This window comes from Bemisia tabaci, chromosome 9, assembly GCF_918797505.1.
Source record: "Bemisia tabaci chromosome 9, PGI_BMITA_v3".
In the NCBI taxonomy this organism is placed as follows: domain Eukaryota; kingdom Metazoa; phylum Arthropoda; class Insecta; order Hemiptera; family Aleyrodidae; genus Bemisia; species Bemisia tabaci.
This window is the reverse complement of record NC_092801.1, coordinates 34,405,121-34,431,559: the sequence shown is the minus strand read 5'-3', so window position 1 is coordinate 34,431,559 and position 26,439 is coordinate 34,405,121. Positions and strand designations below refer to the sequence as shown.

General features: G+C 39.1%; 1 protein-coding gene across 1 annotated transcript in view; it reads left to right on the top strand.

The window, feature by feature from the left end:
• Positions 1 to 26,439, top strand: part of LOC109036112 (fatty acyl-CoA reductase wat) — a 90,609-nt gene that overhangs the window by 57,869 nt on the left and 6,301 nt on the right. Inside the window, exons 4-5 of the mRNA XM_072304359.1 lie at positions 1,263 to 1,408; positions 25,717 to 25,826. Coding sequence (XP_072160460.1) covers positions 1,263 to 1,408; positions 25,717 to 25,826 — 256 coding nt within the window. The remainder of the gene's footprint in view (positions 1 to 1,262; positions 1,409 to 25,716; positions 25,827 to 26,439) is intronic.

Here is a 26,439-nt window from a genome sequence, read left to right as displayed (position 1 = left end):
AAGTATCTTCATCGTTGAAACTGATACGAACACATTGGTTTCTTGATGACAGCGTTTAAAGCGTATTCCACTGAAAAAAAAATCTCGGTGTATTTACTAAGAAAAGGGTAAAATTACCAAGAATTCAGGGTTCTATTTGATCCCAGTTTTGTCTTGGCAAAATTATCATTTATGGAATTGGTAATTTTACCGAGAAATCTCGGTAAAATTATCGAACTTCCTCGGTAATTTGACTGGACCTTGGTAAAAACGCCAATATTTTTCATCGACTGTGGTAGAATTACCGAGATAAAATGGCAAAGTTACCGGGAATTGATTACCAATAAAAGTGGTATTCTTACTTGAAAAAACAGTAAAAATACTGGTTTTAGGTAAGCTTAACAGTCTGTCTTGGTAAAATTACCAATAATTAGTAAAAAAAAGTGAGATGGTAAAGGTACCAACGGACCTTGGTAAAAACGCCGAGAATTTTTTTCAGTACAATGGTTTCTTGATGACGGGGTTACAGTAAATCCAGCGGTATATGGTAAATGAATAGTTTCCATGTCTGTAATGATGTTGTGTTAATAAAGAAGTAATTTTTGATACGTGGAGGATTGAATGGAGTTCGGGTTAAAACTGACCTATGTTAGATGTCAGCCTTTCAGTATCTTCATCGTTTAAACTGATACGAACACAACGGTTTCTTGATGACAGCATTTACGTCGTAAATACAGCGGTATATGGTGAATGAATAGTTTACATTGTCCGTGATAATGATAATGCGTTAATCAAGAAGTGACTTTTCATTTGTAGAGGATCGAATGATTCGGGTTAACATCAAACCTACTTTAAAAGTCAGCCTAGATTATCTTCATCGTTTACATCGATACAAACGCAACGATGTCTTGATTGGAACATTTACGTTGTGACTGCAGCGGCAAATGTTGAACGAACAGTTGGATTGCATTAAGTAAAAAGGAACAAGCACGATTACAGTGTTTTCGAAATCGCGCAACTTCATCTTCCCTATAAGAAATACTCAGTATATGTACAGCTATAACATTTACACAAATTATTTTCCTTCAAAATTAACAATTCTTTGGTTGGAAGTGAAAACCTTTTGTTATTCTGACAGATTTATTTTTAGATAATAATAATTATGAAATAGCAACATTCTTACAACTCTGTGATCGCGCTGGTTTCTTTTTGCTAAATGCGATCCATTTTATGTTGTCCCTAATAATGATACTGTGTTAATATAGAGGTGTCTTCTGTTTCAGGCTTTTGTATACGTATCAACCGCATTTTCACACTGCCCACAAAAGGAGATCGGCGAACAATTCTACCAGAGCCCGGTGGACGTTGATCAACTATTAACACTTAAAGACGTCTTGAACGAGGAGCAACTGGATACTTTGACGCCACTGTAAGTGCGAAAATCGAGCCTTTGGGTGTAGGAAGGGTATTATTTGGTTGCGGTATTTCAGAGTCTGCAGTGCTAATATTTAGCTAAGGGAGGAAATTAATGAGTGGATTTTCGGAAATTTTACGTTTTCAGATCAATCTAATCATAGAGAATGTTCAGTCAAAGTTAAAAAAAAAATTACATACATTTGCTAATATTATAATCGATGAAACGTTAGCGGGTATTTTGAGACACTGCAACCAATAAAAGCGCATTCTTACACCCATCACTTCGATTAGTGGTTGTTTCTCTGAACACAAATAAACTATGAAATAAACGATATATTACACCAATGGGAGAACACGTTAACAGCAGGTGCGTAATTTTAATCCCAAATTAATGTGGGATGTCAACAAATTTCAGACTGAATTATATGAAAAAATTAAATTCAAATTAAATATAAACTCGAAAAAAGTTTGGCAAGTGTTTAAAGTTGTTCTGACAGATTCCTGTGGAGAGTAGACGTCACAGAGCGCCCTAGCGCGCCGTAAAAGCGGCTTATACATGCATACATAAAAAGTTTGGCATTATCTGAATGTGAATACGGTGTTCTTCCATAGCACGGCAGTAGATATGGGAGTCCCTTCATACTAACAGTTGAGAAAACGCGGCTCCAGGATGTCACGAACGGGAGTAAAGGTTACACAAATTGAACGAGTTTCCTAATATTTTATCAAATCGTTCCCGAGTGCCGGTCTCCGTTGTCTCTCTCATACCGTTTGTTCCTTGCCGCACCCCTTATTCCCTGCTTCATCCTACACTGAGAAAAAACTATGCTTTATAAACCTATTAGAGGTAAATATGGAACACCTATAATAGTCGTAAATAAACTAATGATTCTCGGTCTGTGAACCATACTAAGGTCTCTGTACCTAATTAAGGTACCCCGTACCATAACTAAGGTATATGTGCTGTTATTATATGTAGAGGTACTACTATTAGTGGTGTTCCATATTTACCTCTAATAGGTTTATAAGCCATAGTTTTTTCTCAGTGTAGTTTATATAATCATTGCACTTGGTGAAAATGTAATCATTATTCCCGTTTGTGACATTACGGGAGCCTAAATAGACCACTACACAAGGTACGAATTTAAGCATTCTGATACATGTTTTTTAACCAAAATTTCACGTAGAAAACGATTCACACAACGAAAATTACGGAAACCAACTCCTAACGAAGATATTAACGTTTTTATTTCACATTGGTTACGAGGAATTTGAACTGCCCGCTCACAAGAAACTCAAAACTCCACGTGAGTCAAATCGCCCACTACAACGGTTTCAGCAAACTTCTCAATCGAGCAATGTTCATTTCCCATCATGTGTTGTTCAAACTATTAAAAATTTGCTATAACTGAGCCAAAGCGTCAAGATTAAGGTTGCCAGATTTTTATATCGCAGAGACTGTCATGATGACGTTTAGCGCGCGATGTGAATCACGTAGAGCATTGTGTTTTCATGAGCGGGTGGTTTGAATTCACGCATTAAGAATCATTAAATATCTTCGTAAGGAGTTAATTTCGGTAATTTTCGCTGTGTGCATCGTGTTTTACGTAAAATTTTGGTTAGGAAACATGTATCAGAATGCTGAAATTCGTACCTTATCTAGTGGTCCATTCCCTGCTTCATCCTAGTTTATATAATCATTGCACTTGGTGAAAATGTAATCATTATTCCCGTTTGTGACATTACGGAGACCTAAATTACAGGAGCCAATCAGAAGTGGATTCGTATTGTCTTTACTTCCGGGATGAAAGGACTCTGCTAGACCTAAGTGATAACCCATTCCGTGGTCGTTGCGAAGGTGGCGCCACTCAAAATCGATGTTCCCGTAGTGGCCCATAAATCGAAACAGAGCACTACGTTTTAATGCCCCCCAAGCATCATGATCCCATCTCCGATTGTACCTTCCTCAGGAAAAACACGGTAGAGGCAAACAGAGGTTGCCGGATCAGCCTTGTTAACATACAAATTTTCTGGAAGAAATATGAAGTTTTTTTCTTGGATTATAAAAGAAATTTAACTCAGGTTGTACACTGCCGTTACCGATGGCTCAGAGGAGAAATATTTATGGTTTTTCTCTAAAGTAAATGATTTATGGGTAGAAATTCGATAAAATTGGTGCGTATATACAACATTTTTCCTGTGAACTACAGGATTGCAAAGCTTCCGGAACGGCAGGAATCCTTCTTAGAAATTGGTGAGTCTTCGACTAATTTCAGGGGCAGAGTTTCCCGCAGGAGAATCTGTTGACAATGGGTGTTGCCGACTTTCCTTATTTGAAATATTGGTTTTTTGGCAAGAGATCAGTTGCACGGATTCTTTTAAAAATGTTAAGGAATCCGCTTCATGCTACGGAAAATTTTCTGGAACTTGGTAAAGAATTGGTGCAAACTTTCTCTAGGAAAAGCAGAGCTTTACAAATGGAAGACTGCTGATATTACTTGATTCCGCCTTGAAAAGCACCGCTTATATGAAGGACAAGTCGCCCTCAAATAATGGTAGAAATTTGCTCTCGCTGAAATTTGCAAGGTCGTACTATGAACAATGTATTGTGGAATACGCTGTGTTTATCAAAGAGAACGCTAGTAAGTCACCTCTGCATGGTGACCCCCGATTCTTTCTCCTAAATGTAGAGCGCATACTCGTGACGCATATTGTGGAGTTAGGCGTGCACATCAGACTTTCCTGATAACGCTCATCGTGACTTCGGAGCCATTTTCTGAAAGATATAACTCGTCATTTTGCTTTGGCTGAAGTTTGCGAAAGGCCCATTTGGCAAAGCCGCCCCACATTCAAATCCCTCGAACGCAACGGAACTAGCCGCTCAAAAAACGCGCGGAGACGGCAGGTACGGCGGCGCCTTGCGGGAAATATGTTCTCGACGGGGTCCATAAATCCGGGTGCTTGGCGTTTTATCATTATTACCGCTTTAATCTGTTGATTGCGCCGCGGTGAGCGCTCCCCACTTTCTCCCCGGGCGCGCGGTTTAATGTTTTGATGTTCCGGTCCTGTTCCGCCACCCCGATCAAAAAACGCGTAACTCACGTTGTAAACAGTGCGCACTTCCGCGGTTTTGCTTTGGGAGGGCGGCATTGTCGGTTCCTTTCGCACTCCCGACTCGGTTTCGAGAGCCTCGAACAAATTGCGCGTCGTAAAAGGCAGCAGGGAGAGCTTTTCCCGACGAAAATGAGCGGGGACAATCTTCGGTCACCCGCGCGCGGGAGGGGGGGGGGGAGGGGGAGGCGAGAAAAACTTAAAATATTATTTCAATTGTTGTCCGGAGAGCCTTGACGGGAGAGAACAGCGCCGCGACGCCAGATCGGACCGTCGGGAAAACTGGGGAAATTCGACGGGAAAATGGGTCAGGAAAAGCCGGACGAGTTCGGGAAAGGAGAAAAATCATTAGAAGGTCAGGGGATAGTAAGCTTCAGTTCTGTTGTTAACTTTATCGGCCATACTTTATCAAATTTCGTAAAACTTTTTCTCGCCGATTTTTCTAAAAATGTTTGTTGATACTTCACTACAGCTGTTTCGAGCAACCGCTCATCGTCAGGTGGTTAAAAAATGTATTAGGTGGTGTGGTGAAGTATCAACAATTTTTTTTAGAAAAATCGGTAGGAAAAAATTTTACGAAATTTGATAGTGAGCTTGTTCAACTTTTGAAAAAATTAACCTGCAAGCTGGTTATTGAGGTTGATGGACAAAGAGGTAAAACAATGAGGATATAGCGAAAATGGAGCAATTCCATCGGCTGAAACGGATGATCCTTATAGACTGAAGGAGAAAATGATGGATATGGGGTCTCTCGTAGGCTGCCGTTAATTGGTGCATTACTTTGTATATTATCGGTTTTACTTACTAGTTATTATATTATTGGTTCATTTATTATCTGGTACTACATTATTAAATTTTTAGTCCATTGCAGCCACCCGCTTTCACCGATGGGATCGCTCCATTTTCCCTTTCTCTTCTTTCTCTATAGTTTTATCTATAAATTTCAGCAATCAGTTTGCTGAAGTGATAATTTCGAATCAAACTTTAGTCTTTTGAATAAAATTTGTCATTTCGGAGGTCGATGAAAAACTTGCGAAAGCTGTGAAAATTTCTCTCACAAACTAAGAATACTTGGGAAAGTATTTGTCTGACTTTTACTGAGAATTATACTCTCGCTATTTGGTTGATATTAATTTGAGTTTTCTAATTGCTCTATGATACCTGGCGATGTCAAGGTAATTTATTCTACATTGATCACACAAGTACACGATTTTTTATCGTCGAGTGTGAATCTACAAGACAGGGTGTCCAGTTAACCATAAAACGAAGATCTGGTTTACTTTCTTCCTGAAAAGGTGTAAATTTTGCGGCTTTCTTGACATGTAAGTAATACATGTTTCACCTATCGGAACGAATTTTCTAGTGACTAGATCGCAAGATAAGAGCCCCTTGCAAAATACCACATGAGTTCCCTATAGCAACTATTCGCGCGTCTCAGTAGAGAAATTGCCTATGCATTTAGTTGAAGGCGATTTCCTCGGAGTGAAGAGAGATCAAACAGTAAATTTTTGTCATGTCTTTCGACTGATCGGTAACACATGTTGATTATATTATCCCAACTTGCCTACGATTAAACCAGCTGGTCTACTTCAGGGGAGTCAACATTTGCAATAGCACGGAGTGCACAACATTTTTTATGATTTCGAAATTTTGAAAAGTTCGTCGTTGCTGGTTCAATCTAGATATTCCGTCCATCTATGGCGAGATTGAAAGTCCGTGAGTATCATTTCCGGTGTTTCCAAACCTCCGCTGTCATTTCACTTTCTATAGATTACATGAAATTTTCACAGAAAATTCTCCACGCGGAGGAAAATAACCAACCAATTTTCTTTGCAGTTCCACCGTCGATATCCATGGAACTCCTCACTAAAATCCGTGCGTTTAATGTACTTCGGTGACGCCCTTTCGAGGGACGCACCATTCCGGTTTATTCAGGCGTACATTGAAGGTTAAAACCGTATCATATACTGCTTGATGTCTCAGGACCGTACTTATAGTCCTTCCTTAAACGGCGCCTTTCCTTTGCGTTAGAATTATAATTAAGGATGCCTGCCTGTGGAGATCCTTGACGTAGTTTCATAAGAAAGCCAGCTTTTGCAAATCTCGTGTAAAGATAAGATACGAAACACCGGGAATGGATTTAAGCGAGGGATTACAGTAATTCGTCATGGCAAAAAGTACAAAATATGGACGAACAAATTCTTTGATTTTGGACGTGCTTAAAGGTTAGTGCAAACCCTACCGTTTTACAAAACTCGTAATATTATTCCTTCCATAATCGGTGCCTTTGTTGCACAATTGAAACTTCGTAAAAAATCAATTCCTACAGTTTCACTTCTGCTTTTTACGAGAGGATTGCAAAACAATTCTCTTTGCCACGGTCAATAAGCCATTTTTAAAGTACAAAACATGCACTAATAGAGATATTTGTGTTCTTGTGTTACTTTTGGGTACTCTATAGGAAGTGAAACACAAAACACACAAATTTCGTGTTGATTTTGGTACAGTTAAATTTAGCGCAGAAAACAATGGAGATACTGAGAAGATGCATTACTCCGATTTCGACGTTTCTGTTTACCACTGGTTTTTTATTACATTTCTTCATTAAAACTAGATGGAATTTTCTTCTGAAATTGTCGATCAAAGGATAAAGTTAATTTGTGTTTTACTTCCCGTATTACCCAACTTTAGTGTTGAAATTCCTCTTTGTGTGGTTGAAGATACATTGTGAGTTTTGAAGTTTCGTCCGCACCTGCCTTAAAATCATAAAAAATCAAATAATTTTTCCTACCATATTCTGTCCTTTATTTAATATGGCAGATCATTGTAATCCCGGACAAGAATTATTTTCGGAGTTTCACTGCTCCTTAAACCACCCATAATCACAATATAAACCGAATGGGTCCTCCTTCGGGCTGATTGTCGAAATGGATCGACAAAACCATAGGCAAAGAAGGCACACGGAACTTGGAAGACTCCTATAATTGGTGGAAGCGGGTGGCTGCAACGGACAAAGGAAGTGGGCAATAGACTAATTAAAGGCAACCCAGAAGAGACCCTTTGGTTAGTTCTTCATTTACCCCTTCGTCTATAAGAACCACTCATTCTAACCAATAGAATAGCTCCATACTCCCTACGTCCTCTTTGTCTATCAATGTCAATGATCAGCCCGCCAAGGAAAGAGCTGTTTAAGAAACGGACGTATTTATGCAAAAAGGAACTATGCTGCAGGCTGCAGCACCTAGCAGCAGTGCTTGCAGCACTGTGCTGCAACTTAGTTCCCTTTAGCATCCGCGTTAAACAGGAAGGAACCAAGCCTCATCAGCTATTGCCAAATTTAATTTTTAACATGAAAACGATTCCGCGGATTTTCGTGCAAATTTCCGTGAAAAAACCCCATAATTTGAAGAAAATTCCTTGAAAATTTCAAAGGAATCCGCACAAACGTTCTCTCGTAAAAAAATTAAACTGCACGGTTAAATTTGCCAATAGCTGATGTGGCTTGGTTCCTTTCTGTTAAATTCGGTCCATTTAGTGGTCCACCGAGAAGGAACTAAATGAGAGACTCGACAACAGAGAGGCGAACTGTGTCGCTGCGTTCTCGTCTCGTCGAGGATGCGTAATAAAGTGGGGCGATCCAGGCGGCCGTTAACGCAACTCGAGCCCTTTTACGACGCTGCCGCCCCGACTACCCTTACGGCCCGTTTCCACCCTTACGGCGTTACGCCATTACGCCGCCGATTCAAATCCCCGCGGGACTATTAGTCCCCGGGTCGCGGTTCCCGGGCCCCCGTTAACGTGCTAACAACTCGCGTGCCATCTGTTAAAAGCAGTTTATAATTCAATTTCAAACGGGCTTCTGTCGTCCATGTCCTTTTTCCGGATTCAATGCGTTTTTCCGCCTCGATTCGAGACCCGTTGGCAGTCACAGAAGACCCTTTTGTTCCCGGATCCAGATTCCGAACTAGACTGCGGTTTATGATGGTATCACTTATTCGCGTGGAGGCTACATTGCCATTTTACTTAAACTTGGGAATTGAACTGGTGGGTCGATTACCGAAATTGAAGGACGAGGAAAACAAAGGGATGCTGGAGCGATCCTGTTGGTTGAGACGGGAAGGGCAGGAGGTTGTTGTAGAATTAGGGGTAAAAAGATGGACTAACAATAAAGGGTCCCAGATTCAACTTGCGAGTTGCGGTTTATGATGGTGTTACTTATTCGCGTGTAAGCTACATTGCCAATTTACTCTAATTTCTTGGGAATGAACCACTAAACAAGATACGAAGATATTCTGATACATCCACGGCGTAAGTCCCTTATCACATATGGCCGTATTTCTATCAAACGGACCTCTGAGCACCTTAGAGTGAGGAAGGTAGAGGGGGGCTTGGATTGGCGGCGGAATCGGGCGCCCGGCTTATTCCGTCCTATTCTCGCAATGCTTTTCCATGGCGCTTAGGTCCGCTTGACAGAACGCCCTATCCGGGACTCTAAATTCCTCAAAAGGAACTCAAATTGGCGCTTATTTCCGTTTGATAGAAATACGTCCATATCTCGTTTGCGGTGTCTGAAAATCTCCGCCTCCACGTTATTTTTTTAAAGGAGAACGAATTTCCATCATTCCTTGAAGTTTTCGCAGAAACTTCTTCGCACTGAGAAGAAAAATCACGGCAGTTTTGAGGAATTGCCGTCGAGTAGTTTTCCGTTTAAAAAATAAAGTATGACAGGAAGTCTGCGACGTCGCAAACCGAGTTATGCGATTGCCGACTTACACCGTCCACTTGTTTCTTCATTAAAATTTAACGTAAAATATACGATTCGTGCAACGAAAATTACTGAAATCGACTCGTAACCCAGATACTTAATGTTTTTGACGCGTGAATTCACACCTTTCGCTTAGGAAAACCAATGGTCTAATTGTCTACGTATACGTTACCGTGGTGGTCTCTCCGATATGAAAATATGACAATCTCAGTATTGACGCTTTGGCTCAGCCAAAGCAAATTTTTTACACTTTGAACAATAAATGGTGCGAAATGAACGATGTTTGATTGAGAGGCCTGCCAAACCCTTCGTAGTGCGCGATTTGACTTACGTAACGTGTTGTGTTTCTTAATTGTGATCGGGCAATTCAAATATCCCGTAACAACTGTAAAATTCAAAAGTTAGTATCTTAGTTAGGAGTTGATTTTAGTAATTTTTGATGCGAGAATCGTGTTTTGCGTGAGATTTTGGTTCAGAAATATGTATCAGAATGCTCAAACTCGTACCTTGTCCAGCGATACATTAAACCAGTGGGTTGATTACTGAAATTGATGGAGAAAACGATGGACAGAGAAAAGAAAGGGATGATGGAGCGATCCTGTTGGTTGAGACGGAAAGATTTTATAGAATACGAAATAAAAAGATGAACTAATAATAGGGTCTCTCGTGGATTGATGTTTATCAGTCCATGACTTATCTCATTTGCACATTGAAACTCCTCGCTTTCAATGGCAGGATTGCTCCAATTTTTTTGACCCCCCACTCGATACAATAACCGAGTCCCTTAGTTCCTTGCCGAAAAGTGACTACCGCGAACTTCTGTGATCTTCCAAAGCGTGTAAAAAGTTTACTACTCCGTCGATAATTATGATTCTAATGTATTTCTCATTCTGGGGCTTTCTAGTTTATGTGCAATGAATACCAAGAGTCTACGTTACTTGGTTTTCTCTAAAAAAACCTATGAGTTCGCGCTTCGTGCCATCACGCCTTCAATGGACCACTAGACAGGGTACGAATTTTAGCATTCTGATACATGTTTCTGAACCAAAATTTCACGTAGAACACGATTCGCGCAACAAAAGTTACTGAAACCAACTCGTGGGATTGGCAACTGCGCCCTGATAACGTACGGACGTGTTTATTACCAGGCTCCCAGTTTTTAACCTAAAACTAATCGAAATACCAAACAGAATCTATTCTGTTTGGTATCAGTCTTTTCAGTTTTTGTCCCTCTTCAATCCTGACGAACTTTTCATGATCCCCTAGACCCTCAGGGACTTTAATATAGTGTTTTCCTGAGTGAAGTGCAGTGAGTGGAAGTGTTGCGCAACGTAAAAAATTGCCAATTCTACCCACTCACTCACCGATTTTCTCAAATTCGCGCACGCGCATTGGAGAGAACTCATGGCAACACTGCTTAGATAAAAATCTAAGCATCCGATGCAAATCAGGATAAAAGTCATACCATCAAAACACCGAACTCTCAACAATCGGATTCAACGTTTACAGACGTGACGACAACAACGAACTCTTATCACTCTACTCAATCTCTCGTCAAGCGTCACATCGAGAGCCCCGACGCGCTACACGCGTCGCGCACCGCCACGCGCACCCGCCGAGTGCTGCTTCACAACCAACACCGCCACCGCCGCACCGCCGCCTCCGTGCTGCTCCCCGCGACTCCTCTCGGGCAGCATCACGGTCGCCACGCGCTACGCGCCGCCGCCGCACTGCCGCCGCCGCACCGCCGCCGCCGTCACCGCCGCTCCACTGCAGAATACATCACCGCCGCAACTAAATGAGGAAATGCCTGAGACATGATGTTTACCACTGCAAATACTGTAAATGCGCAATTCACAACATAACAGATTGCAGTAACAACGATTGTTTCAGGGACAAACTCAATTTGATCAAGAACGCTCGACAAACTTCAACAATGTCAAGCCCAGAATTTACTGAAACCACTTTCAACACACCGAACCCAGAAAAAAACCAACCTCTCTCAAACACAGAGGCAACAACCGCTCATCCAACTCAAACCGCTCAAGGCTCAACCGTAGAAAGTACAGCCAACGATAACGAGTTCCTCACAGACCTTAATACTCATGGGACAAAAGAACGCACCCAAGATGAACAAACACAGGATTCAGAAAAGAAGATCAGAGAAGAAATCACACATCTCGCATTAGAAATGGCAAAGGCTTCAGATAGCTCAAAAAATCAAAATCTTTCCAGTTCTGAAAGAGAGGAGATCCTGAAAACGGTTAAGCTGCTGGAACAGAAAAAAGAAGAATTAACTAAAACACTACCATCATATGACCCAAGAATCGCCGAAAATTTTAGAACATCAACTCCAGAAGGGATGGATATAGAAATTGGCACAAGGAAAAGAACAGCCTCTGAATCAAACCTTAACCGATCCTTTAGCGAATCAGATATTTCACAACCGAACAGGAAACTAAAAAACTCATCAATGACTTCCTTCTTAATACCAAAGAAACCAGATCAGAAAACCCAAGAAAGTGATGGACAATCTGAATCACAAAGGAAATCCGAATCTGAAATAGACAAAGTAGGATTCACTTTGGTCTCCAGGGGAAGAGGAAAATTCAGAGTACCGAGAAGCAACTCAAAAACTCCTAAACCAAAATCCTCTCAAAGAAAAACAACAACAAAACCGACAATCAACACACCACCTCCAACAAACGACACCCAAAAACCACAAACAGAAAACGCAAACAAACCTAACCAGAATCACAAACCTTCAACAACGACAGAAAATACCTCCAAAGAAAACGATGAGAACCAAATAAATAAGAACACCGATACAACAGACCAGATTCAGACCCTTTGGGAGAAATATATAAAATCATACCCTACACCCGACGCAAACGCCCTACAACGCCATTTTCGTAACATCTACAAATTTCTAAAAGAACAAGATACAAACCAAACAAAGAAACAAGATAACTCTACAATTCAACTGACCAAAGAAATACAAGAAATCAAACAGGAGCAAATCGAATCAAAACAGAAGCAAGAAGAAATCACAAAGGACGTTAAAGAAATAAAGAAAATGTTAGAAACAAACAACAAATCAGTTCAAAATACGATCAAGCAGATTGACAAAACGACACAACAACTTGGTAGACAAAACAAAAAAGAAGAATTCCCAGACATAATAGCAACCTATGCAGAAAAATGCAAGAAACAACTGCAATACAAACAAATAGCAACGAAGAACTCAAACAAATTCGAATTTATCATCACATTCCAAAACAATCTGATGATAGAAGAAGAACAAGATTTTATAAATTTTCTGAGCAAAAACGTATCAACATCCAAATTTAAAGATACCGAAATCAACTTCATACGAGTCATAAGAGATGGAACAGCAGTAAAGATAGTAGGACGCTCAGCGGAGATCGAATCGTTAAAAAATGAATTCAAAAAAGCAATTGGATCATCGGAAAATTCAGCACATATGACACTTCAAACGAAAAAAACATCCGAAGTCATGAAAATAACTGCACTGAACAATAAATTTTCGGACGAACAAATAATAGACATGATAGTCACTAACTTGAACGACCCACAAATAAACAAAAACTACGCAAAAGAGAATATACAAATTTTCCGAAAAACAACCTCCAGATTCGACGTATCAAAAATGATAGTCTACATGAGGGTCAATTCACCACTGTTAGAAAAAATCAACACAAAACGATATTTCCACCCCTCATTAAACCACCACGGAACAATAACAATCACACCAATAATTTACGTTTCACAATGTTTAAAATGTTTTGCCTTTCACAGCACATCCAAATGTGAAGAAAAAGAACAATGCAAGAAATGTGGCTCCTGCGATCACAAAATCAGTGCATGCAAAGCAACAACAATAAACTGTACCAACTGTTTAAGAGCTCACAGAAATAAAGGCACATTCAACCATTCACCAACAAGCAGAGAATGCCCACTATTTATTCAGGAATACGAGAAACAAATCGCAAGATGCCAGAGAGAATCAGACCCAAAAGTAGTAGAAGAACTCTTATCATATCTTCACTATCCATCAACATACAACCCCGACAACACTCAAAAACAGACCCAAGAATCATACAATCAACAATATGAATAATCGAAATAATCGACCGAACACACCTGACCTCAGTCAAGAAAGAAACCAAACACTACAGACACCATCAACCAGCCAAACAATTAACTACAATAATACCGCAAATTACATCGATGGATTATTTGGAAACGCACTATCAAAAATCGAAAAAGCACTAAGACCTCCAAATCACAAAACTAAAATGGACAATAAAACCAGAACCTCAAACAGATTTTCACCATTACAGCAACTTCACAAGCCCACAAGAGAAGACAGCACAGAAAACTCAATTAAACAGAAACCAACAGACGAACTGAAATGCCAACATAACACAACAATATCCAAATGTACATTCTGTTACAGATTCCCGTTCTACGAAAATATTCTGAACATATATTGCCTACACCAAAAAGTTAACTTCAGATGTAACTATTGCAAAGACAAAACTCTACCAACACTTACCACCAAAATAGACGGCATAAAATACGACATTTACCCAAAAATGCCCTACGTAATCAGAAAAACAACAACAATAATAAGAGAAATAAACTCAGAAGAAACAAATAACACAGAAACCATTCCACCTAAAGCATTTGAAACAAAAAAGAAATACAATATAAAATACAACCCAACAAAGCAACTATTTGAGAAACTCGAGCAAGAAAAACCCATAGAGACAACCGTAAATAAAGAAGACTTTATAGAAAAGCAACTCATACGAACTGGATTAACAGAGCAATCAATCAAAAATGATAAAGAACAAAAGAATATCAAACAAGCTAATAACAAAAAACCAGAAAAGAATAAATCAGAACACACATTTACAGCAATAGTCGGCAACTTAAACGAAATGACAATAGCACACGACCTAATATACGACATTAGCAATACCAAAAAAGCAGGCATACAAATCCTCACAGAACCAAACAAAAACAGAGCCCAAAAAGATGGATTTTTCATTGACAAACAGAACAGAACAGCAATCAAAACAAACACAAATCTAATAGGTCAAACCAAAGACTGGGAAAAACACAAACATTTCATCAGCTTTAAATGGCACAATATCACAATAATAGGCTGTTATCTATCACCTAACGACACAACAGAAATTTTGGAAGAGCAACTGGAAGAATTAAGTCTCAAGATACATCAAACATCCGGAGAGAAAATCATAACAGGAGACCTTAATTGCAGATCTCCACTATGGGGCGACAAAGAACTAAACACCAGAGGAAGAATCTTAGAATCGTGGCTTTCAGCAATGGACCTAGTGGCATGTAATCAAACATCAACATATACACCAACCTTTATCAGTGCAAGGGGAGACTCAGTACCTGATATAGTTATATGCTCACCCGAAACAGAATCAAAATTAAAAATGCAAGTGATAGACGATATTAATATAAGCGATCACCGATGCTTCACTCTAGAATACAATCCGCAATATAAAACCACAAGAAAAACAGAACAAAAAGTCAATAAATGGATCCTTGACCCCAAAAAGTATCCAGAATTCTCAAAAGAATGTAAAGAACTCACAACTCAACACCTAGAAAAAAGCACATTATCTCCAATGACTTGTGAAAAAATCATAATAGAAGCAGCCAACAAAACATTCAGATTTCAAAACTCAGAAAATACAAAAACCACCCCATATTGGTGGAACACAGAAATCAAACAAACAAAGAGAAAATGTTTAAAAGCCCAAAGAAAACTCATACGTGAAAGAAAAAAAGAACAAATAGAAGAAGATACCTTCCAAGAATACCAAGAATTAAAAAAGAAACTGAAACATCAAATCGCAAAATCCAAACAAGAAAAATGGACCGAAATAATAAAAGAATTAGACAATGACATATGGGGGAAAGCATATAAGATCTTCAGAAACAAACTAAAAAGACCACCAACTCATGACACCAACACCCTAACCAAAAAGGAACTATTAGATACAGTTGACAAATTATTTCCAGACCATGGTTATGTACAATGGAAACGGTCAACAATACCAGAAACAGAAATACCTCTCATAACAGATGAAGAATTACACATGGCAATCAAAAGACAAAAGAGCTATAAAGCCCCAGGTCCAGACAACATAATTCCGATATTAAGCAAAATATACATAAATAGTAATTTCAAACCGTACAAAGACATGTTAAACTCCTTACTGAAAAAATGCGATTTTCCAGACACTTGGAAAACAGCCCGACTAGCATTACTACCGAAACAAACCAAAAAAATAAACTCCCCTAAAGCATACCGACCAATATGCATGCTAAATTCGATGTCTAAAATATACGAATTCATTCTTAACAAAAGACTCACACAATCATTCACCCCAAATACCGCACAATTTGGATTCAGAAACGGCAAAAATACATGCGATGCAATTCTCAGGATTAAAAAAATTTATGAACATCACACAAAAAACAGTAACACTCAAAAACGCTTATTACTTTTACTCAATCTAGACATCAAAAACGCATTCAATACAGTAAGCTGGACAGACATAATTGAGACCATGTATAAAAGAAACATCCCGCAATATCTCATAGAAATCATGAAATCCTATTTAACAAACAGATTCTTAGTCTTTCCAGACTTTATGATAAAATTAAATTCAGGTGCAGCGCAAGGTGGCTGTCTATCACCAACGATATGGATAATGATCTTTGACGAAATTTTGAATCTAAATACAACACCAGACTCATTAAAACAGGCATATGCAGACGATACGCTACTAATAATCACAGGTGTAAACGAAGAAGAAATAAAAACGAAAACAAAACAAATCACCAAGCAAATCAAAGAGAAATTGCGAAAGAAAAAACTACTCACCGAAGATAACAAGACAGAAGCAATACTACTACATGGGCCAAGAAAAGCAGAAAACATCGAAGTAACAGTTGGAGAAGCGCAAATCACCGCAGGGACATCACTGACCTCCCTTGGTTTCCAAATCACAAGGGGTGTCAGGATGGCCAAGCACATCAAAGCAGCTTGTGAGAAAGCAAGAAAAGTAGCAACCCACTTCAGACCACTATTACCAAATCTCCATGGACCAACATTTATAAGACGGAAAATTATGATTCAAGCTGTAATGTCCATAATTTTTTATGGAGTAATAATCTGGGCTCCAGATTGTAACCTGAAGAAAAACAAAGAAGAAATAAGAAAAACGCTAAGACCACTCAAACTAGCCTTATGCAGCGCCTACCGAACAACTTCAGACTTCGCACTAAATATAATTTCAGGGATACCATCGGAAACCATTCTTATTCAAGAAAGAATGAGCAAATATATGAAAGAAGACCCAATAGAAATACACAAGGACAAGATGACAAGATGGGAGATAGAATGGTCAAATTCACCAAACAAGTGGACAAAAAGAGTCATACCAGAACTACACAAATGGCTAAACAGAAGACACGGCCAACCAGATTTTTATCTTACGCAATTTCTCTCTAGTCACGGCGCTTATGCCTCTTACTTACATAGATTCAAGAAACGAAAAGACCCATATTGTCCATATTGTATAAAAGACGGAATTGAAATAAAAGACACGCCTGAACACACATTTTTCACTTGTAACAACGTAAGACAAAAGAAAGAAGAACTGGAAAAAACACTAAACATACCAACTCTAACTCCAGATAATCTAATACCAACCATGCTAGATTCTCGCAAAAAATGGACACTAATACATGCATACGTCAAGAGCACACTACAGGGAAAACAACATGCACTTAATCAAGAAAAGGATGACGATAGTTGCCAACCCTCCTCCTCACCCGAAGACAGGCCACCCCAAGGCAATTCCGGGACAGACAAAAACAACTAAAGCGAAAAGAAGACAGAGGATCTTCGAGAAACCAATTAGAACTTAAGTAACTAGACAATAAGCTTCCGTGGGACAGGGGGGAATAATCAAAAATTGTAAATAGGATCTTTAAAAACTAATAATATGTAAACTTAGGCCTTCAGGTGATACCCTGTCACGTATCATTCTACTCTGTCATTTAACAAATAAAATAATTGTTTGAAAAAAAAAAAAAAAAAAAAAAAAACTCGTGGCGAAGATATTAACGTTTTTATTTCACATCGGTTACGAGGAATTTGAACTGCCCGCTCACAAGAAACTCAAAGATCTACGTGAGTCAAATCGCGCACTACAATGGTTTCAGCAAGCTTCTCAATCGAGCAATGTTCATTTCCCACCATGTGTTGTTCAACCTATAAGCAATTTGCTAAAGCTGAGCCAAAGCGTCAAGACTGAGATTGCCAGATTTTTATATCGCTGAGACGTTTATGATAACGTTTAGCGCGCGATGTGAATCACGTAGATCATTGAGTTTTCATGAGTGGGTGGTTTGAATTACCCATCAAGAATCATTAAATATCTTTGTAAGGAGTTACTTTCGGTAATTTTCGTTGTGCGTATCGTGTTCTACGTGAAATTTTGGTTGGGAAACATATATCGGAATGCTGAAATTCGTACCTTGTCTAGTGGTCCATTTTGCAGATGCAACACGGACATCCATCAAGTACGAATAGTTGTATCTCGGCGCCTACATCGTAATTCCTGGTTCACACTATCGCACCTTCAATTTTGCAGAAGCAACAACATGAACGTACAGCAAGCATGAATAGTTGTACCTAGCTGAATATGTCTATGTGTTGTTGCTGTTCTGCGACAAAACAAAGCATTTTTAAAACAAATGTTTTAAAAATGCTTAAAACACAACAAATTCTCTGATCGATAACCGCTTTTCCCGACAAGCAACATAATTCCCGATATATTCTACTTTTTACCAAGGGTACATATCAAATGAATTCAATCACATGTTTGGAAAATACTTGCAGCACAACGAATTATCTGATCCATGACCGTTTTTCCTGCGATAAACATCAAAATTCCCGATATTCTCGAATTTTACTGAGAGTACACATCTGATTCTTAAAAAAAGTTTGAAGCACAACGAATCCCCCGATTCATAGCCGTTTTTCTGGAAACATCGAAATTCCCGACATTTTCCGGTTTTTACTAAGAGTAACATTTCGGATGAATTCAATCAAATGTTTTAAAAGGCAAGACAAATTCCCTGCTCAACATTAAAATTCTCGATACTTTCCGATTTAACTGTCCCTGATAAACATTAAAATTTCCGATATTTTCCGATTTTACGAGGGTAGAGATACCCAAAAAGTAAATTATCGGATGGTTGAATTATAAAAGCTAATAATCGAAATCAGAATGCATTTGGCAAAAGCTGAAGATCCGCTTTGAGGTCCGTGAGAGAATCCGTCTTCTCTTGGACTCGTAGATTCGCTGCCTTGCGCGCTGCACATCACGGCGGAGGAAGGGATGAAATGCGTTCGAGATACTTAATTCAGACGATTGTGAATAAGCATGAAAACGTGCGCGCTTTTCAACGCCAATTACCACGGAGAGTGGCCTACCAGGGGGATTTTCCGATTCCCCGTCGGGCGTGCGTGCAGATATTCCGGAGCTGGGGTTACGTGATGAGAAGCGATACCATGAAGTTTCGCACGCTCCGCGCTAGAGCCGAAAGCGGCACTGCCAAACCATCGCGTCGCTCCGAGGGCGTGCCGGAATGAAATTCGAGGTGGAAAAAAGCTGGGTCTTGAAATTCGAAACATCCTAAGTGCAATCGACAACTAGACAGGGTACATTAATGCTTTGAAATTTCACGTGAAATACGATTTTCGCGCACTGGAAAAAAGACACATTGGATCTAGAGTCCAGACTCTTGAAATCATCGACAAGAAAAAGTACTCTTGATTCGATCGGATTTTTGCTTAAATCAAGAACCAAGCCTCTTAATTCGAGCGGATTTCCTTTTGATTTAAGCTTAATCTGATTGAATCAAGAGTATTTTTACTTGTCAATGTTTTCAAGAGTCTGGACTCTAGATCCCATGTGTTTTTTTTTCCAGTGCGAGAAATATTGTTGATGTTAACCCCTAACCCAAGATGTGAGGTGGCGGTCATATTTTGTGTCACAACCACATGCAATATATAGTCACCTTCCGGCCAAAGTATATCACAAGCGCCATGAGACGTTTCATTCCCGCCCATTAATTCTTTCACCAAGAAATTGTTGGTTGAATCTGTCTGAAAGTTTCACTGAATTTTATCGGCAGCACAATGAAAATTCAGTGAAATTTTTGGAGAGCTTCGTTGAACAACTTCTCGGTAAAAAAATAAAATGACGGCGAACATTTAGAGACGACGCATGGCGCTTGTACTACATTGACCGGACGGTAACGATATATATAGCATCGCTAGTTCCATGTTTTGGCTACTTGTCATTTTCATCGAATTGCGAGATCGCGTTTCGGTTGACAAACAAATTTAGCGCAATAAATGTAGGTTTATTTTAAGAGGTAAAATGTCACATTCTATACCGATATCGAGACTGCATTCGAATGGGATATTTTTCCTAAAATCCTGTTGAATTTGTTTGTCGTCGGTAAGTGAATCCTTCAGTTTTGTGACAACACAAAGCTCAAAATTCGATAAACATCACAAGTGGTCAAAAACATGGAATTAGTTAATGCAATACATTGCACGTCGTTCTGACACAAAACATGGCGGCCATTGAATCATTTTCAAGTTCTTACTTCGCATTGGCTACAAAAGATTTTAATTTCCCGCTCACGTGAAAAACCAGTATCTACTAGAATCAAATTGCCCACTCCAGCAATTTTGGCTGGTTATTATTGTCCCCTAGTCATAAAATATTTGCTCAAAAATGCTCAAATTGTCTCAATTGTCGAGAATATTTGTGCTTTCGAAACACCTTATGTAATGACATTCCTTGATTAATGTTACGGAACAAATGAAGAGATGTGGGGTAGAAAACTGAAAAATGTTGTGGTACCCCAACTTACTGCGCCGTACCTAAAATTTCAAATAAAACAGAAGTACGCGCCAGTCATTTTTTTGAAGCAAGACCTCCGCATTGTAACTATAGACAAGGATATCGAAGGAAACATGCCGGCGCGTCATTATGCCAAAATTAAGCCTGTTTTAGAATCAATGGCCGATGGGGACATATCATCCATTGGAAGTCGCATTTACGTTAAAACAAATAAATGGACACGTGACACCGTGTTCCTCCCTTACCTTGTAATGTTCTCGCGGAAAAATTGACTTGTTGCATCGAAATTCATTACCATCTTTGATGGGAGTTGATTCTCTATAAATTTCGTCGTACAAACCGTGTTCTGTGTCACTCTGACGAGATACCCTAGAGAGGAATGGTATTTAAATTCAAACCTTGGCTGATGGTCATTTGGATACCGTCGAGAAACGAAAAGCTAAAAGAACAACCGACAATGCATTAATGTTACTTAATTTTTAATGGGTACAGGATTCTGAAAACTACGATAGGCGAAATTCCTCGGTATTAAATCCCTCAAGCACTCGGTTCATTCTTGGAAGAATAGTAATTCTGTGACGGGAGTGCTGCTACCTACTTGTTGGTCTACCATTTGAACAAGTAACAGAAGAAATTACGATGTTTGGCAAAGCTGTTAGCGATTTTGACCTTCCGCGAAATCCTCATTTACGAAGGGAAAAACTCCTTTTAGCGCTGGCCAAGTTTTCTGACAATTGCATTACAATACAGCATTTAGCATACTTTCATGATTGAAATAAAAGACAGGATAAACAAATTGTTTTAAAGACTAATAAAAGTTTACTCTTCCACGCATTTTAAGTTTTAATTAAAACAAGAGCTTTTCCTGCGGGAAAGCCCCGTGTTGCAAAAGAGAAAAAAGAAGGGAAGTTACCTGACTTCTTCGAAAAGAGTACAGTAAATCTTTTACTACATTTTTCAAACAAAAAAAAAATAATGTCGCTTCACCCGAAAGTGAGTTAGAGCATTCACGGGATGTGCGTGCACAAATCTGTACGCAAAAAAGCTGTATTTGTTTTGTGAAAGCAGCATGTTGCCATCGGACAGTGAAAAATTCCGGCTGGAATACCAGGTCACGGACTTCAAGGAAATGACAGCAAAATAAGAAGGCACGGAATTAAAATAAAAAGACACGGAATTCCTTCAGTGATATTTCAAAGCTTATCAAACAAAGCTAATAAAAAGGATGACGGAGTTCTTTTGCTCTTATTTTGATGCTACCAACTGCCTTAATTGGACGTATTTCTATTAAACGAAACTGTGTACGGGTGGGAAAGATGGGGTGTGCTCTACGTAGAATGCAGCATTAGAAACAATATTAAAAGGGGAGTGATTCTTTTTGTTGAAATCGAGGCGGAATTTGACATTCAATGAAATGGAAATAAGCGCCAACTGTTTTCTAACTCATGAGCCGTGCGGACACGTAACAAGAACGTTCTTAATTACGTAAAAATGTCACCTTCCACTTAAAAGTTGTAAATCGCGATGTTTCCAATAATTGTTCTTAAAATTTTAATATTTTACTTCACATATTTTGAGTTGATTTCTTGAACATCAACATGTGTGATTTTCAGAATTTAAATTATTTTGATGACAATTACTTTCAAAACCTTAGTTTTAAATCTAAATTTCACAATAATTAAATTGGAATAATTTCGTTCTTTACTTGTACATTATGAAGAGTTTCATGAGTCCAAAATTGGATTGGTGTTTAAGAATCAACATGGGTGATTTGTCGAATTCAGCCAAGTTCAGATGCTGACTTTATTAAAAAATTTAGGTTTGAACGTGAATTTCACACAAATAAGAACAAGATGGTTCCTCATTTGAGCATAACGACAAGTTCTTTCTTACGATTTATCAAAAACCAAAGTGGAGTTAGTTTTTCAGCATGAACATGCGTGATTTTTAGAATTTAACAAACTTATGATGCCAATATTTAACCGAGCTCAAATTTTTAACGTAAATTACACTCAAATTAGAATGAAACGAATCCTTGACGGCCGTTGATAAATTATGAAACGCCATGGTGAAGAGGGGGGACATCGAGTGGAGCTTCACGCCATTTTGTTTTGTGTTATTGGATAGAGATCAGGTACCTAAGTCACAAAAGCATTCGAAGGGGAGAGGTGGGGAGTCAAAAATGCCGACAAAGTGCGTTGCGTAATTTAGGCACGCTCACTAGAACAGATTTTTTTTACGTTTATCCAAGTCTATATATTTCAGGTGATATTCGACGGACCCCATTTTTTGTGTCATAGCGACGTGCTATATATCGCATCGATTCGTTCCATAATTTCAGCTACTTGTAATTTTTTCGAATTTTGAGATCGCACATCTGTTGTCATGAGACTGAAGACTTCATGTACCAAATTTGACAAAGAAATGGAGCTGTTGCATGTGTGAGGAATTTGCGAGTTGACAATTGATTCTTGTGTAAAAGTTCGCGAGAAACACGATGGTGCCACTGGTTTTCTCTGAAATCAACTCCCACGCTCAAAAAAAGCTCTCAAGTTGAGCCAAAAATGGAGAGGATACACCACGCTATCTTGAGAGTCCACCTCTACATCAAGACAAACTCTCCATGCAAATATAGGGAACAAATACATTAGCAGGGTTGCCGTGTCTTCAGTTTTGAAGTCCCCAGATAAAGTGGCAGCCCTCTCAATGTATTTGCTCCCTATCTTTGCATGGAGAGTTTGTTTTGATGTAGAGGTGGACTCTCAGGGTAGCGTGGAATATCGCCTCCATTTTGGCCTCAACTTCAGAGCTTTTTTTTAGTTTGAGAGTTGATTTCAGAGAAAACCAGTGTCACCATCGTGTTTCTCGCGAACTTTTACACAAGCAGCAATTGTCAACTCGCAAATTCCTCACACATGCAACGTATCTCCATTCAAGGTGATAAAGGCGTGGTTTTGAAAAATATCCCATACACTGGAAAAGTATTCTCGGCGTTTTTACCAAGGTCCGTTGGTACCTTTACCATCTCACTTTTTTTACCAATTATTGGTAATTTTACCAAGACAGACTGGTAAGCTTACCTAAAATCCGGGATTTTTACTGTTTTTTCAGGTAAGAATACCACTTTTATTGGTAAGCAATTCCCGGTAACTTTGCCATTTTATCTCGGTAATTCTACCATAGTCGATAAAAAATATTGGCGTTTTTACCAAGGTCCAGTAAAATTAATGAGAAACTTCAATAATTTTACCGAGATTTCTCGGTAAAATTACCAATTCCATAAATGGTAATTTTACCAAGAAAAGACTGGGATCAAATAGAACCCTGAATTCTTGGTAATTTTACCCTTTTCTTAGTAAATACACCGAGATTTTTTATTCAGTGTAACGTTCAATGCTAAAAGGGTGCGAACGAACGTGGCAACGGCTACGGATTCGCAATGCGGAGAAATTCCTCGCAGAGGGTACGGGCAGTTAGCGTCGGGGAGGCGCTACGCTGCACGCCGCACAGTAGACCGAGTCAATTTGAGAGGTCGGACATGAAATTTCGGACAAAAACTGCGAATTTTGATGTTAATTTCGTCACATTTTAACGTTCAAGGAGTCCTAAAAGAAGGAAATTGCACGAGGAAACCAATGGAACCACTTTCAGAACCTCAAAGTTTTGTATAAACGGAGTAATAAGCGTTAAAAATTTCCAAATTTTGTCCGACCTCTTCTATTGACTCGATCCACTGTGCGCCGCGGAGAGCGCGCGAACGGACCCGGCGACTTATAGAAAGCACCCCGACCCCGACACGAGATCCGATGAATAACTACGTGATTGAATAAAAACGCATACAGCACTCCACGTCCGGAGGAGGAGCCTACAGCGGGAACGGCGGGGAAGGAGGGAGGGGGGGGGGCAGCCGTCAAGACGCGAGTTTGGTTCGAAGTTTTTAAACGAGCAGGAAGCTTACGTACGTAGGTTTGAGAAGCGTTCTGTTTTATGAACTTTTCTTCTTAACATTGCAGTTGGGGCTCCCGCGCTAATTCCGTAAACGATAATACACACAAAAAGCCCGAATACTTCGTCCGAGAAGGCCACAAAATTTAGAAATTTAAGTTCCCTGAACCCCTGACACATTAGAGTAAAATGCCCTGCGAATGAAATATGCAATATGGCACAAAAAGACATATTTTGGAAAAATTTTTGGGCAAAATTTCTTTATGTAGACGTTACATCCAATAAAAAAAGCTCTGTTTTATTAACTTTTCTTCTTAACATAGCAGTTGGGGCTTCCGCGCTAATTCTGTAAACGATAATACACACGAAAAGCCCGAATACTTCGACCGAGAATGCCGCAAAATTTAGAAAATTAAGGTAATTCGATGAACGCAATATTTGGTGTCAGAACGACATGCGATATATCGCATCAATTAGTTCCATTTCTTCAGCTACTCGTCTTTTTTCTCCAATTTTGAGATCGCAATTCTGTTGTCAGGAGAAAAAAGAACTCACGTACCAATTTTAACAAAGGAATTCAACGTAATGAAGGCGTGGTTTTTTCAGAGAGAAAATATCGCATTCGAGTGCAGTTTTGATATCAGGATCGAAAGCGATGTTTTCTTTCTGAAAAAACCACGTCTTTATTACGTTGAATTTCTTTCTTGAAATTGGTAAGTGAGTGCTTTAGTCTCCTGAAAACAGAATTGCGATCTCAAAATTGGAGAAAAATGAGGAGTAGCTGAAAAAATGGAACCAATTGATGCGATATATCGCATGCCGTTCTGACAAAAAATGTGGCGTCCATCGAATCATCTCAAATTCCCTGACGTATCCCTGAACCCCTGACACATTGGAGTAAAAGGCCCTGCCAATGAAATATGCAATATGGCACAAAAAGGCGTATTTTGGAAAAGTTTTTGGGCAAAAATTCTTGTTGTAGACGTTGCGTCCAATCTAAAAAGCTAATGAAGGAAAGTGTAAGATTTTATCCCGACTTTTTAGTCACTTACTCAGACTTTTTGACATTCCCTGACATTTCTCGGTTTTTCCTGACTGCGGCAGCGCTATTAAACTAACATTACGGGCGAAAGCTCTGAAACGTTTGTATTACAGAGGCACTCGGCTATATTTCTACGTCGGCGCGTTTTAAAGTTCCCTGAAGAAGATGAGCATTGACTGGGAGAACTCGCCTCACCAAAATTTCCACTGTCAATTTTGAAAAAAGTACACTTCCGTTGAAGAAATAAATTGTGGAAAAACGATTATCGTCCTCCCTACTTTGATATTAGAAGTACTAAATAAAGGTGTACTAAGGTTATTCAGACTTGGTTCCTTATCTGCCTGTTTTATTAGTCTGTTTTTATCTTTTTGTTAAAGCTAATTTCGTTAAATAGTTTCACGAATTGTATGACAAAATGTAATATTGTATCATTTCAGACTCCTCAATGAATGGCCAAACACTTACGTTTTCACAAAGGCTGCGGCCGAAGAAGTGGTCAGGAAAGGAGCGCCTGGGTTACCATTATCTGTTGTTCGACCAGCTATTAGTAAGTAAACGAATAAATATTGACGCAAGCTCTAATCATTAAACTACAATTTAAGCACACCTTACCCATGGTGTCTTGAATTCTTAAAGCCATGCTCATTCCCTATAACAGTGGCGTGACGTGAATGATCGATTATCGATATCTCGCCATTTGAAACTATGATAAAGAATCGATTACTAGGGTGTTCGCTGCGAACACCCTGATAATCGATCTTTTTTCATAGGTTTGAGTGGCATATCTATCGATACATCGCAAAGCACGCCACGCCACGCCACTGCCCTATAATTGTACCCTAAATTAAAGATTCCGACAGTTTCAAGATTCAAAAATGTTACTCAAGAGGTTAAAAATGGCGGCTCTAATGCAATAATGTAAATCTCAAATAAGAATATGTAATTAAGATTTCCGTGCCACGATTAATTTTTACACAAGAACAATCTACGTACTATAAGTATTCTCATAAATGTTCGGGAGATGGCTTTCGTAAAAAGATGACCTGAAGAAAATTAAAAATGGAGCTACGGGGAGAAATTAGTGTTACATTGGCAGAGGCAGAATTTTCCGGTTTCCTGGAAGTGATTCTTTGATATTTCCCTGAAATTTTCAATTCCCT